A 15,422-nucleotide genomic window follows, 5' to 3' on the forward strand; every position below is an offset into this window, starting at 1 on the left:
TCACTGTTATATCCCATTGTTGCTGTCAAATCACCCCAACCTTAGTGATTAAAACAACTCAGCTATTATCTCACACGTCTTGAAGTCAGAAGTCCAAACTCAGTTTCCCTGGCTTAGGGAGCTGGCAGGGCTGGGTCTTTCAGGAGTCTTCAGGAGACACTTTGCTTCTTTGCTTTTGCTAGCTTCCAGAGGTTGCTCACATTCCTTGGCTTGTGGCCCCTCCTCCATCTTGCTAGTAAGTCAGCGCCACATCTGCTTCTGTCACCATGTCATCTTCTCTTCCACTCCCTTGCCAAGCCCCTGATGACACTGGCCCACCTGAATAATCCTCAGGGGCCACTATTTAGTCTATCACCCTAGCTAATCAAGAGGTTGTCACTTCCTGTCAATACTGAGCAACACTCATCATGCAAGTACTAGAGCTTTGACTTCTGGGCCCATGGGCTGGTGAAGATGTGCATGGGACACAAGAGACCCTCTGGCTAGGGGCACTTAAGTATGGTTGATAGGACAACTCAAGGCTCTGTCCCCAGAAATTTCTGGGTCAGAGACATGGTTATAAATGATATGAAAGCCAAGAGGATGAGAAACACACCCTTGTGCTCGTGGGGAGCCTCCTCCAGATTTGTCTCCAGGGGGTGAAGGCGACAGCAAGCTGGAGACGTGCCTACAGCTCTGAGCAAGAGGACTGGAGACTTATTCAGGGAAGACCGCTTCATAACGTTCCTCCTGCTAGGAGATCAGCTTGCTTAAAGCATTAAACTTCCTGGACACATTTGACAGGGTTTTGTCCCCAAACCTGCACCCTGGGCACTTTGCCTTCTATCCTGTTCAGAGAACCCCATGAAAGGCGACACCAGCCATCCAGGCTGTAGCAGAGCTTGGCGGGTGGCGGCCAGGACAGGCCGGACAGGACACAGCTCCGGTGTCTCTCCCACTGGCCTTTTACAGCCCGCCACTTCCCTCTCTAATCCCTGGCAACCACCAGTCTGCTCTGCCTGTCTCCAAGTTTGCATTTCAAGAACGCCATGTGAGTGGAAGCAGACTGTCCATGACGGTCAGGACCGGGTCCTTTCACCCAGCATAATTCTCTGGAGACACAGGTCTTCATGCGCATCAGCAGTTCATTCTCTTTTATTGCTGAGAAGCATCCTGTGGGCTGATGGGCCACAGTTGGTTTGCCTGTTCACCTGCAGAAGATCATCTGGATGGTTCCTAGCTTGGGGCCATTATATATAGTATAAACATTCACAAACAGGGTTTTGAGTGTCTGGAGGTTTTCGTTTCTCTGGGATGAATGCCCAAGAGTGCCGTTTGTGGGTCCCTGGGGAGGTACAGACTTATCTTTCTAGGAAACTGCCAAACCGCTCTGCTCTGCAGAGAAGCTGTGCCATATGACATTCCCACCAGCAAATAATAAGGGGTTCTGTTTCCCCACATCCCTTCCAGCACCTGGTGCTGCTTTGTTTTGTTTCAGTCATGAACTCATGAATTTAATGATGTAATTTCAACCCACTGATATTACCATTCTTGTTGATGTTCATCTCATGTCTAGTTAGAAGGAGCTTCTTCAAAGTCTTTTTACAGGGCTCCAGGTGTCTCTGCCAGTCCCCTGGATGTCTGGTATGAAAATATACTCCAGTTTCATCTTAGACATTTTCTGCCCTAAATCTGGAATCAGATATCCTCTAGGGAGCTCTGGATCCTTTTGGTAGGAAAGTCATCTAGAGAACACAATTTGGGCACTTGGGGTGCTCACTAGCTATTGTTGTTTTGGGGCTGTTTCAGTAAACCAAGCCATAAAATTGTGTGTGTATACAAGAGATATATATCATAAGTTCAAATTGGTATTTCCATATCAAAATCAGAACTAAAGAGTTTTAATCTCTTTGGTCTTATAAATGCAACTTTTCCCGATGTCAAAAACATAGTTCCCAACGACATCAGCATAATTACTCATCTACTTTTTCCAGCAATAAACACGTCTCAATAAAAATGTAACCTCACAAAACACACCAGTTTCACAAACAAAAATTACTGAAAATTATTTCATCAATCATTCATTCATTGCTACTTTTTGTCCTTAGGGATACATAGTGAAATTCCTACATTTTAATTCCTTTAAGTGTATCAATGTCGCCAACTTATGGTTATGTTAATCTCCTTCAATTTGCTTTAAATCTGTAGGAATTAAAAATTTAATGTTAATATTGGTAATGATCATGTAATTCTAAAGCCAAATCTAGAAAGCAAATTACATTTGGAGACATTTGTCTTCTAACTCTGTTCCCTATATATCATTCTTTCTCTCCCCATATAGGTCCTAACTTAATGCTTTATTTATTTATTTATTTATTGGTTTACGCTTCCATCTAAAATAAATATGCAAATTATCTCTGTACCTATCTCTCTCCTCCTTCTACAAATAATTGGTAGCACAGTATTCATGTCTCTAGCCTGTGCCTTTTACTTACAGTTTGAGGACTGCAGGGTGCACGGATATTCTTAATTCCTTTATATAGCTCCGCTGTGGGTGTCCCTACTTTATGCAAATGATCCCCTGTGGATGGAAATCAAATGTGTTTTGTTTTGAATGGAGTTTCTTCAATGAGCAACTCTGTTACATTGCTAACCAAATCTCCAAGGTCCTATCTCCTCATTCACAAGTGACTTTTTAACTCTGTATCCCTAGTTGCAGTAGCTTTTTTCATACAAGAGCTGTATTTCTACACACTTCTCTGAGTTAGTTCCTGGGTAGCAAATATCCCTGATAACGCATTAAACTAGGGTTTTAATCCCAAAGATACTTCACAAGCAGTTTTCCCAAAGGGGAGTAGGGAGCTACCGGACAGGTTCAGAGCATCTGTTTAGGAGGGTGAGGTTTGACAGATGGTGGCGAGGGCTGCATAGTGAGGATGTTCTTAATGCCATTAATTGCATGCTTAAATCACTCCAGTGATAAATTTTATGTGATATATATTTGACCTCAATAAAAAAAGAATATGTAGGGCCTCCCCAGTGGCGCAGCGATTGAGCGCTGGGTTGTGAAGCTGCCCACGGCCTCTGCGGCGCCGGTTCGATCCCCGGATGCTCCCCGGCCACCGGAGGAGGGTCCCACATGGCGCACAGACCTCTCCTGCCGCCCGCTGCTCCCCTCAGCAGTGTACTTTGGTCCTTCTGCCTGCTCTGCTCCCCGCTCTGGCTCTGGTGAATTCTCTCACCCTCCCGTGCTTCTGACTGTACCCAGTGCTTGTATAAACAAACAAACAAATAAATAAATAAATAAAACATGCCTCTATTAAAAAAAATTAAAAAAAAAAAGAATATGTATGATCTATGGGAAACAAAAGAATTTACTGAAAAGTAGCAATAAAGGTATTTTTAGCAGCAGAAAGATTGCTTCAGTTGCTTCAGTCATTTTCTAATTCTTGTGTTGATTGGGTTTAATGCATACTTTAATATTTATATACCTCAGAAACATAGGACTATATAACATATGCTTTTTTTATGTATTCAATAATGCATGACTATCAAATGGAAGGCAGCCATGCTCACCACTCATCCACAATGCCTCTTACATGACAAGTGAATATAATGCCAAATGTTTTTTTAACATTAAAATCCATTTTCTCCAATAAACTACTATTTGAATGTCTAACTTTACCTGCAAATTAAAATGTTATACCTAAAGAAAATCAGGTTTTTAACTGATATGAATGCATTTCATTGCAGGTTGAGTGGTTGTAACAATGAGAGCTGGTCTAAGCATTTGTAAAAATAATTCTCCATGTTTAATGATGAGATTATTAAAGTCAGCCCTTCCTAGACTGATAAATTTATCTTATTTCAGGTGACTTGAATTTTATGGCCAAGTGAGGCATTTATGAGTAGGAAATCCAGCTCAGTGACAAAGGAGACCAACACTCCTACCCATCCATGCTGATGGTAGAGACAAGACTTATGAACTGGCTGACAATGTCAGACTCAGGACAAAACTATGAGGAGAATTTTCTCAAGTCCTAAGTCTGCACTGACCAACGAAAGGCCATCTAGTCTTGGTAAGTTGTCATCACACGTCACCAGCTATTTGTTCTCAGTGACACTACCTCCATCTGTAAAAGTCTCATGGTTGATACGCAAAGAATGTTTCAAAGCCACGAAGCATCCTCCTGGGCATCTGGATGCTGGGGATGTACAAGCATCCTATTTTCTTTTCTCAACTGGTAATGTGAAAAGACAGCCTGTAAAGCCTCTCAGGAAAACCAGCCATTATATTTCTGGAGGAAAGAGTCTTCTTCCTTCTATCACTGGAGCCACATGGGGCTGTGAGACCATGGACTGACTCACTGCCATGTCACCAGAGGGAGGACCGGTACATGCATTCTGTCTCTTGACCAGGGTTCAGTGCTGGTGACATCATGTGGCCTAGGAGCGTGTGCATACGTGGCTGCTGGCGTGTTGCTGGTCTAAGCAGTCACCTTGTCCCAGAGCCATCATCTCGCAGCGAGCCAGGGAGATGGTCAGGATGGTAGTCTTGATTAGTTGAAGAGGAGCGGTCAAAGGTAATAAGATGACTACAGTAGGCAGGCAGAACTGGTAAAAACCCAGAGCAAGACCGCCGTGCAACAAAGTGTCCAAGTCTTTGGGCAGAAGGAACCCTAGACCTGCCTATTAAGATCTGAATGTAGAAACCTACACAAAGGCTGAGAAACTGACTCCCAGGTACCCAGCCTTAGCGTAACAATCCCCAGCGATGGGTCCATCTTGTTTCCTCTACTCATTCTCAACTATTTTAAAGCAAATTTCATAAACCATGTCATTTCACCTCCCAAGTATTTCAATATTCTGCTCCTCTTAAGGTGGTTAAATAATAAATACCCAATATTCACTACCAGGAAATCAGCAATGTTATTTTTAATACAGTTGTGGTACAGAATGTTTAATTACAGCAGGGCAGAGGTTCTAGTTAAATAAAATTAAAAACCTTTATTTTCCCCAATATAAAATTACTTAATTAATGTCTCCAAAGAAAATATAACATGGTGAAGGCTGTGAAGGACACCACTATTCACCACAGGATTTATGATTTACCAATTACATACTCTACCACTTTGGCAAAAGGTTTTAAAACAGTTTATAAACCCAACATAGCAAAGACTGTATACATCTCCATATTGCACTTTTTATGTACAAGAATAAAACAGTGAAGTCGAGTGTGTCGCAGAGACTACGAACAGCACAAATCTGTCACAATTAAACTTAATGCAGAAGCTGATGTGAGTATTAAAAATGTAGAAATGTGACACATATGTACAGAGGGCTGAGACTTTATTAACAAACTCTATGTACATCACTGTATACTGCACTACTTGAAAAGTTTTAGCATAGCTGTTTATTAATACAGGCCTTTGGTTCTAAACTGTTTGACTAGTTTGAAGCTCACCTATGTTTCTTCCACTTTCATATATTTTAAATGCAAGTAAATGAGTATAAAAGCACTTAACCTCCTGGTTCACTGGTACAAAAATTACAATGGTCAGTTCCCTTAGATCATCAAAAACTAGCCACAAAAATAGTTCTTGTATTCAACCTGAATGTGCCACAGGAAAAAAAAATATTTTCAAGGTTTTCCAGCTCAGCCTAGAGGCAAAAGGTCACCCCAGGCTCAATTTCAGTGCTACGATCCCTGCTATGTACATCCCAGAACATTTGTTGACTCGAGGCCATTTATTGTAATACTACTCTGTAAGGAAGAATAAAATTTAACTGCAGCCTTAGTGTCCACCACATGCTTCTGTTAAGACAGCATGAAAAATTTGAATATTGCCAGTGAGATTTAAAAAAATATGTGCACCCTCTTAGTACTCTTCTAGAAAATCTGCTACGAAATAACCCAGTTCTTTATTCCCTCTCTCTCCCACACCCCTTGACGGCCCGGTCTGGTGCTTGGTCTTCCTCGTGTCTTGCACGAGCCAGTGATGAGCTCTGGAAATCAACCTGAGTTTGCAAATGACAAAGCAATCCCCCACATCCAGTCCATGAGGTGACATCACACGACCGAGGAGGAGCTGGTCATTCCATGCACCATGGTGCTGGTCGGAGTCCCACTGATGGCGTTGAAGATGTGAAGGGAGTTCGGTAACACGCTGGTCTTCTCCTCCAGGGGGCAAATCTTGAGGCACAGAAACACAACATTACCCAAGAGGAAGGCCCTAAACAAACACTTCTCACACTGGTGCCTTTGGTGAAACACACACCACGCATTAGCCCGTGCACAGACAGTGTGGCTGGCGCTGTTCTCACAGTGTGGCACTGGCCAGATGTGCAGAGGGATTATGTCAATGCTTCTAGTAAATGCCATTTGCAGATCAGGATTATAAGGAGAAAATCAAGAACATGCTCTGTTTCTTTTACAAATTAGTGAGTGGAGAAACTTCTAGACTCACCAAATCATAAGGTGACTCTGAGTTTATCTTGCAGGTACTAGATGGGGACATACCTAGTCTTGCCCCATGGGAAAGTCTTTAAAAGTGAATAGGGGGCGATGTGTTTCTCTACTGGCTCCTTTTCTTAGGGGTTCATAGATTTTCATCCAGAGAAAGAGGTAGTGGCTGGCCTTCTGCCCTGACTAGGATGTTCTCACACTCCGTCGTGCAGGCAGGAATTCTAGTGCCAGACTTGTGCTCTAGCCAGGTGGAAACTCAAAAAGAACAAAACACAACTCAGAGGCTTCCCTGGAAAAACCAAAGCAAGTCTCAGGGCCATAACCCTTTGTGCTTAAAGGGTCAAAGGAGGTCAATCTGCAGTTGTTGAGATAATGCAGAGTTCAAGGTGCAGCACAGAACACAGAACTGCATGAAATGTCCATACCATCTGGGCGGCTGCTAATATTCTCAGCCCATAATTTCTTTTTATCTTTTACCTTTTGCCAAATGTTGGCACACCCCAACCAAGCCCCCTTCTGTAGGAATCTTTAGGCCTGTGGAAAAGACCTTGAGCTTTCTCCAAGTACTTGTTCCATGAGACCTTCCTTCCCTTTCGGCTTAATCATTCACACATTTATTTCTTTAATTATTTTAATTTTTTCCTACTTTTCTAAATGCCCAGAAAAGGGCTGATGTCTTTTGCACATGCCTGGCCAACGTGCCAATGCCTGCAGTTGCCAGACTCAGAATAACTTTGTGAGTCAGTTCAGTAAAGGAAAATTAAAAAAATGACATTACCATTCCATCTGAACATGTTAGCATGGAGAGGAGGAAAAAAAAAACATGCATGTTAAAGCTTGGCCATTTCATTTCGTTTCCTGAAATACAAATTTCCTAACGAATTATCACTTGATAATGCAGTTGGCACAAAGGGTCCTGGCTTCCACTTTGCCACACTGAAAGACAATAATGCAGGGAACAGACAAAAGCAGTGTGTGCCATCACAGGGCCATCACTGATGGTCAAGACCAGCACTGGCCCCGCAGAGAGTCTCTGTGGGTGCTGGGGGATGGACACCTCCCAAAGTGCCTATGTAGAGGCTGCTCCTTGACAGCCACTTGGCTCCCTGGCAGCTTTCTCCTCGGATGGCCACTGAACCCGATACTTAATCCTACTGGAAGGAATTCAGGCAGGAAGGTGAAACTAGCACTGTAATGAGGAAAGACGCCCATAATGACAAAGAAAGAAGAAACACCATGAAGAATGCTCAGGGCCATCCGGGTCAAGCTGCAACTAGTCAACAATTGGACAATCCTATTTTTTTGAATGTCGAAGAACATTTAATCCAACAGATAATGCCAGGTAAATCCTGCTCCTGCGAAGGATTGGGTACATCCAACAAATTCTAGGAAGAGTATGGGTGTTTTGTCTCAGGTTTCTCGTTCATTTGTTCCTCTGAACTAGACTGGGTTGGGGACGGAGGTAACTTAGGAAGTGCATCGCTGCTAAAAAGCAACGGAGAGAAGGTGGATGCTGTTGTTCTTGGATAACTTGTTATTATCTAACAAGTGAGCAAGCTGTTAGCTGGTCCCCAGGCCACCTGTGGTTGGAGGGGGCAGCACATAGAGGCTATGGCATGGTGCTCAGCTATCAACATTCTGGAAGGATGTCAGAAGGTTCAGGCCACCACGGGGTGACCTTGAGACCCCCACAAAAGTATGGTTCCTAGAAATGAGAAGGAGAGTAGGTTGCCAGAGCCAGGGCGGCCCCTACCTGCTCGTGCATGATCTCAGAAAGCTCCTTTGCCATTTCCCTGTAGTTGGCCTTCATTTCTTCCTGATATTCTAGCTGGTCTTCTTTAATCAGACGTTCATTGACGGCTAAGGCTTGACCACAAGCCTCCACGAATTGCCTGCAAAGGTGTGGGAGAGAGAAATAAAGGCACATCAAGGACAAAGAGTGACGGTCCCGTCTCTTTCTTGAACAAGCATACAAATGATTAATTAATACAAATGATACAATGAACAAGCATACAAATGATAATTAATACTGGAGAAAAGGACCTCCTTGGGGTGCTTTACCTGAAAACTTCTTTGAGTAACTTCACTTTGTTGTCAGGATACCTTTTCGTGTTTGTGTCATCTAAGAAAGCCCGGGCATAGGCGAGGGGACCAGCGTTGACCTGCATGCGGAACGAAGAGTTGAAAGGACATTAGGAAGGAAACAGCCAGTCTCGTGGATGGAGGTTTAGTGGACTAGTGCTAAACATGCTATCAGAGGTAGGCATGACCCCTGCTCTCCAGGAACTGACGACCCCAAAGATGAAACTAAAAAAAAGCTTGTGCTGTTATTTGGCAGGGACTGGCCCATCTGGGCCACCCTCCGGGCACTCATGAGCCTGGGTCGTCACATGTAGGAAAAGCCCATGATTGGAAAATGCCAGGACTTGCTCGAGGCCAAAGAGTCACCACTGGTGCGGAGATGGCTGTGTTTCTGATCCACGGTGAGTAGGTTGTGCATAGCAAGGACAGGGCAGGGCTGTGAGAATCTACACCAAGAGGGCCACAGTGGCAAGAGCCACTGTGTGTGACTGGATATGTGTGGGGAATGTACTAATACCCTGAGGACGGACGATCCAGTGACTGATCATCCAAAATCATGCAATATATTCAATTTGAAGAAGATACAAAGAGGGCCTCCCCTAGTGGCGCAGGCAGTTGAACGCCGCGCTGTGAAGCTGTCCGCGGCTTCTGCAGCTCCGGTTTGATCCCAACCTAGAGGCGAGGGTCCCGCATGGAGCAGCAGACCTCTCCTGCCTCGCCCGCTGCTCCCCTCAGCAGTGCATTTCATCAGTCTGCCTGTTCTGTTCCCCACTCTGTCTCTGGTGGATCCTCTCACCCTCCTGCGCATCTGGCCTGTACCCCAGCTCTTGTATAAATGAATAAATAAATCTTTAAAAAAAAATAAAGATATTTACTAGAGAACAAAAAAAGATTGGAAATAAATACGTTTTCTAGAAAAAAAAAAAAAAAAGAAGATGCAAAGAGAAAAGCTGGTGCCCCCTCCCTCCCAAGGACAAAGATGACACAATAACCTAATGGAGAAACCCTTGGGGAGGCTCTTGGTGGAAGAATTATAGAAACACCCAAGTAAATTGATCAAGTTGCTTTCTGCTGGCTCCAACTTAGTTATTACCTTGGTGACCTCACGTGAGAGAACATAATCTCATCTCATCAAGGAATTCTTTGCTTTTTAAGATGACTGGGCATTGGTGAAATTCTAAGGTCGCTGTCAAATGGCCGGGCACATTTTGCCCTTTAGCAAGCTCCACCTGCTCAGCCCCACCCTTTCTGGGTACCCACACCCCGAGACTGTCTCTCCATAGAGACTGGAGGTTCCTGGTCAGGTTATTGATTGCCTTTGTTTTTAGCTGCAGAAGCTGTGGCCTCTGGCCCCGATAAGTAATCACTCACGTTGCCAGAATATCTATGACATTCACTTGATAGCTTATTTTGGCACAGCAGTCTTTTGGATCATAAAGGAAGAGGCAGAAAACATCTTGTAAATCTTTTTGTGGTGAATGACATTTAGGAAAATGTTAGGCAATGACTCAGAGTGGATCTGACAAAAGGGTGCAAAAACTGAAGGCAGAAAATAAACCAAGAAAACCCCAGCATCTGCATACTACAATCTACATGCAACTTTCTCAAACGTACATTTTTTTAAAGAGAAAAAGAATTGGACATATGCACACATAACTATGTACAAGTGTAAATACATGTGGTATTGAGATATAAAAATGTACATATATAAAAATGTACATATGCAAATATATATGCAAAAGGCGTGTGAAAATTATTGATAAACACTTAAAAATATCAATAAATCAAGAGGAATATTGGTTCGTGGAGGGAGGGGATCTATCATTTACCTGTTTCCTAGGAAGCCATGTAAGAAACTTAGGAAAATATAGCAAAATGTCTTTGAAACAGATGTAAGAGCAGATTTCTTAATAGAGGACACAGAAAATGCTGCCAGCAAAGGGAAAAACTGATCCATTGGGTAATATTCAAATGAAGAATTTTGAAACAAAGGATAACCTGGAAAAGTCCTGCCAATAAATTTAAACCACAGCCTTCATAATGTTCATCCATGTGCTCACCATAATCATTTGTTCAACAATAAAGGATTAATAATAATAATTTGTTCAATAATAAAGGATTAATAATAAAACACAAATAAAATAAAGGGTTTCTGTAGATCAAAATATAATATTAAGAGAGTGAATCCCAAGGTGCTTTTTCAGATACACTTGTCCCAGAAAGCAGAAGACATGTTTTCTAAGAAAACCTACAGCTGTCCACACAGCCTTCTAGTTACAAGTCCTGATGCTTCAAGAAGGTACCCAGAATTTCCCAACTTCCCGAACAGCTGGGAGACTATGGACACCTGTCTCCTGCCCCAAGTGGACCCCCTAGGGACAGTAGGGGTGGGTGGGGCTGCCCAGCTGCCCCCTCTCTGGTGTCAGGAGAAACTGCACAGACTCGGGGAAGGTAATGGGGTGTCCTGGCTGTCCGCTCACCTGAACACTCACGCTGCCCTGGAGTTTGAGCTGGAGTTTGATCATGTCCACCTCGGCCGAGGAGCACAGCTGCCGGAGCTCGGCCACCTTCTTGCTCATCTCGTCGATGGCTACCTCGATGGGGTTCAGGTCGGTGTGATGTTGGTACATGACGGGGATCCTCTTCTTCACGTATGGGAAACAGTGTATAGCTGCGGAGGAACCGGCCCCAGCGTCAGTCCATGGTTGGCATCATTCTTTATTTTTCTTTATTTTATTGAGAAGTACTATTCCCATCTTACAGCTGCAGAAGTCAAAGCTTGCCCAAGTCATGTGCCAGTTTCCTCAAGACAGAAAACCGACCTCCTCTATCTAGGCGTGTGCTGAATGGCAGGCTGTGGCATCGAAAGTCAAGTGAGTTGGGTCCCTGCTAACCTTTCAGGTCTGAATCCTGCCTTTGACGGGATCACTTTTTCATCCCCTGCTCCACTTTCTCATCTACGGATGCCCTGCTTTCCTTGGAAGTTGTGATATAAAAGAATAAGCAGGGGTAAGATGGATTTGGACATATTTAAGAAACCAAAGCATTTCGAGATGTCACATCACAGATTTGGGCCAGAAGGTAGTTCCGTAAAAATATCCCTGGGAAATTCATTTTTCTCCATTGAACAACTTTGAGTCACGTGCTTAAATGTACAGAAATCAGAGAAGGCAACGAGAAATAACAAGTATGATCTAATCAATATTGTTTTGATTTATCACCGTAAGAAACCTGAACCTATCAATACCAAAGACTTATAAAAATGAACAGAAAAACAGTTCTAATTTGGATCTGTTTCACACTTAAAGACCTGTAATATTCTCAATTAACATATATTTACTAACAGACATGTAGATCTACGCTGAAAAGCTTACTTTACTTTTTAACGAGCAGAAGCAAGGTGGGAGTGTTATGTTTGCATTCATTACTGGCTAGCAAGTGGCTGGGAGGGTTCACTCCAAACGGGTTCATCACAAAACGCAAACCAACACCAGCTCCCAGTGCAACACGGTCCAAGGGGCCTACAAAAGCCTCAGGAAGCTGGAGACCATCACCCTCTTGCACACCCCCGGCCTGTTCTGGCCTCTACATGTTCGATCCATCAAAGGCCAAGGCTCTGTATCTCTATCGTCTGTGTTTCTTGCAGACACAGCTTTCAGCTGTAGCTCGATCAATCCAGGATTTATTATTTATAAGAGGACCCAAGGCTTCTTGGACAGTACAACAGGAACTGGGCCTTGCTGCTTCCCAACCAGGGGGTGGGAGGCGGCCACCAGCCACCTGGATGGTCAAGCACCTGGGTGTGGACCGCCTTGGGCTCACGGAGGCCTAGGAGCCCAGGTGTGGGCCACGGCCAGGTCAACGTGCCCACAGAGCCTTCATAGTCATTTTGAGGACCACATGTGGCTGCAACATTATTTCAGTGTGATGTCTGTGGGATGTCCATGGAAGGTACCCCCAGTACTCAGCCTCCTATGACAGTAATCGGAGCCTGGGAGAGGCAAAGGACATGACCTTGGGAACCCTCAGCCAGTGCCGTGTCTGCCAGGCCCCTGTGTCTGCCGCCCGCCTGCTGCTCTGGCCTCTCCTCCCCTTTCTCAGGCTCACCCAACTCCAGGTCCGGCTGACTGGTTGTTCCCTGAGTGCTCTGGACAAGGAGTCCCCCAGCCCCACCCACCTTGGTCTTAGCCCTGTTGGGATACAAAGGAAATTATTCTGTACCCCTGAGTTCTTCTTGGACCAGACGACTAATAAAACAGCATTAAATGAATGAGCAAAGGAAAAAGAATCCATGAATCATACATGTGGAGAATTTACAGGATTGTAAATTCTAAAGAATAATGGCGCCAATCACGTCCTTCTGTTATGGGACTTGAGGTTCAAGGAGTGAGGAAGAGACATCATGTGACAGATGTACTTGTATGGTACAAATGAGATTCTTACAGATGACCTGTTCACGCACAAACCTACAACTGGGTGAGACCCTCCAAACTACCTCTGATCTTTGAGTCGGGAGGTGGAAGAATATAAGTGAGAAGTTTCTCCCAGATTTCAGGCACTCACTGTTCTCAGCCCCCAGCAACTGGCACTCTTTAAGTTTGGGTAATAGGCCTTCTTGAGCTCCATGGGTCTTAGCTGGCCTCCAGCACCCACTGCAAGGTGCGGGCATGCCCAGGCCACACCTGACCCTGTGGGGCAGCAACCCACCGTCTGCTGCTCGCAGCCCCTCACCTCACTCACGTCTGGACTCAGTACCACCTCCTCGGCGAGCTCTACCCCAGCGACCCCACTGAAACTGCAAACTCCCTCTCAAATTCACATTTCCAGTCTCCTTTGCTTCTGCCCGGAACACGTATCACCTGCCAGGAACTGCTTCTTGTCTGTGAGCGGCACAGCCCAGGCAGCTCTGTGAGTGCGCCAAGCTGAACACGGCTCGAGCTCGAGAAATCCGGGCGAATGAATGAAGAGATCGCTGCCCCCCGGGTCAACGGAAGAGCAAACTGGCCTGGGGAGGACAGACTAGGTGGCGACCGAGGGGGCCGCGGTGGCGCTGTCGACGCCGCAGAGGGACGTGCAGCCTCAGGAGGAAGACGGGTAGAGGACGAGGCGGGCCGGGCGGGCAGCAGGGACTGCTGAGAATGCACAGAGGGCGGGCCGCCCTCCCGGCGAGGGGTGTCTGGGTATGACCTGGGAGACTCTGGAGCAGGGACGAGGAAGAAACTCCATGGCAGGAATTCCAGGAGAGGGCAGAGGAGGCGGATGCAGCAGCGACTCAGGAGGGGTGACACAGACATGCGCCCGGAGGGGAGAAATGGGTTTTTCAAATGATCCCACAACTGCAGATCGCTGCTGCATGCAGGAAAGTAGATCTTTGACAGGTTCAGAGGCAGGGAGGGCTGGGGCCACAGCTCAAAAGGCCAAAGGTCAGGCTGGAAGCTAGCAGAGGAGGCAGAATCTAAGGAGTGAATAACATAAGGGCAAGCTCTCAAGTTCAAAGTCTTTGGAATATCCTCCTGGGGTGTCTTGAATGTGAGGCTGATAGAGAGCTGACATGTTTCAGTAGTGTTTTTATAATCTCTTCTCTGGCACTTGATGCTACCTGGTGACTAGCTTTTTCATTTGACCTTTCAGGGCAAAACCGCACCCCTGTTTGTGTGTTTCCTTGGACTATAATCTCCTCTGCTTATCATTCACCTCGGGGTCAAGGAGTGTCATGGTGGCCGAGATTCAGCAAAATAAAGTCCCTTCTTTCCTTTCCTGGGTATGATTTACAAAGCTCTGGGGCACCGAATGGGTAGTGTCGCTCTCATTTTACAGATGAAGAAACTAAGGCACAGAGAGGTTAAGCAACCTGCCCAAGGTCACACAGTGAGAAGGGCGCAGGCTCTGCAGTGCCTGTGCCTTCTCAGCCTTACAGCTGTGCCAGGTCGGGAAGGGGTTCAGAATTGGCTTCCCCAAAGGTGCCCCAGGGATTGTTTAAGCCAAAGGCAACAAAGGCCTGAAACTCAGAAAGAGCCTTTTACTGCTCTTCCCCTTAACCACCTAAAAGACATTTTGACAGATGGCCTGATCCAGGAGTCAGGGGTCACTGGGAGTTCTTTCCAGGGGACAGAGCTATGTGTGCTGGAGCCACTTGTTAAAATTCCTTTTGTTAGGGGGAAAAGATGTCCTGAGCTAATTCCATGCCCTATAACACTTTCTGTCCCATTGTCTTCCTGGCCCAGCAAACCTTTGTTTGCCACAACACGTGTGGGCCCCGCACATGTCTACAGCAGAGTCACTCTTTGTGCCCTCTGTTCTGGCAGGGCCAGAGCTCTGCTCACATCTTTTATCTAATTCTAGCAGTTCTGTGACAAAATGGCAAACCATAACCCCGAAGCAAACCTGGCCAGAGAAAACACCTTGTTCATAAGCCCACATCACTACCTAAGAGAAAGAGTCCTAATGAAAAATTCTGACCTTGACTCACCAGTGACCTAGGTTTAAAGTAAACTGAGCATCAGAATCCCCTGGAGGGGCTTTAACCAGGATGGGCACCGTCCCTGCTCCATTCAGTATGTAGGGGTGAGGCCTGGGACTTTGCATCACAAACAAGTTCCCAGGTGATGCTACTGGCTGACCCAGAACAACCGTTGATAAAAGCACTAATTTAAGGTCACCACAGCTGCTGAGATAAACATAGTAATCCTCATAAAAGGACTCCACCTAGAAATGCAGTTATCTTGCATAGTAAGTATTTGTGTGCATTAGAAAAACAATTCCTATGGGGAGAGGCTGAGGTTTCCAAGAACAACACTGTGCTTTACTAGTTATTTCATTATGACTAAAGTGGGAGCAGGACCTCTTTTTTTCGAAGAATGTAGGTGGTTTTTGAAATACCGGATGGTGTCGTTTA

At 45.3% G+C, this 15,422-nt stretch overlaps 1 protein-coding gene across 11 annotated transcripts in view; it reads right to left on the minus strand.

The window, feature by feature from the left end:
• Positions 1 to 6,049: 6,049 nt before the first annotated feature.
• DOCK9 (dedicator of cytokinesis 9) overlaps positions 6,050 to 15,422 on the minus strand; it is a gene marked incomplete at both ends in the record, with an annotated part of 234,149 nt that continues 224,776 nt past the window's right edge. For all 11 annotated transcript variants that reach the window (XM_084234772.1, XM_084234762.1, XM_084234770.1 and 8 more), the window contains 4 exons: positions 6,050 to 6,172; positions 8,199 to 8,337; positions 8,507 to 8,607; positions 11,008 to 11,198. In XM_084234772.1, the coding sequence (XP_084090898.1) occupies positions 6,050 to 6,172; positions 8,199 to 8,337; positions 8,507 to 8,607; positions 11,008 to 11,198 (554 nt within the window). The remainder of the gene's footprint in view (positions 6,173 to 8,198; positions 8,338 to 8,506; positions 8,608 to 11,007; positions 11,199 to 15,422) is intronic.

The sequence above is a fragment of the Talpa europaea genome (genome assembly GCF_964194135.1).
Source record: "Talpa europaea genome assembly, chromosome: 6".
In the NCBI taxonomy this organism is placed as follows: domain Eukaryota; kingdom Metazoa; phylum Chordata; class Mammalia; order Eulipotyphla; family Talpidae; genus Talpa; species Talpa europaea.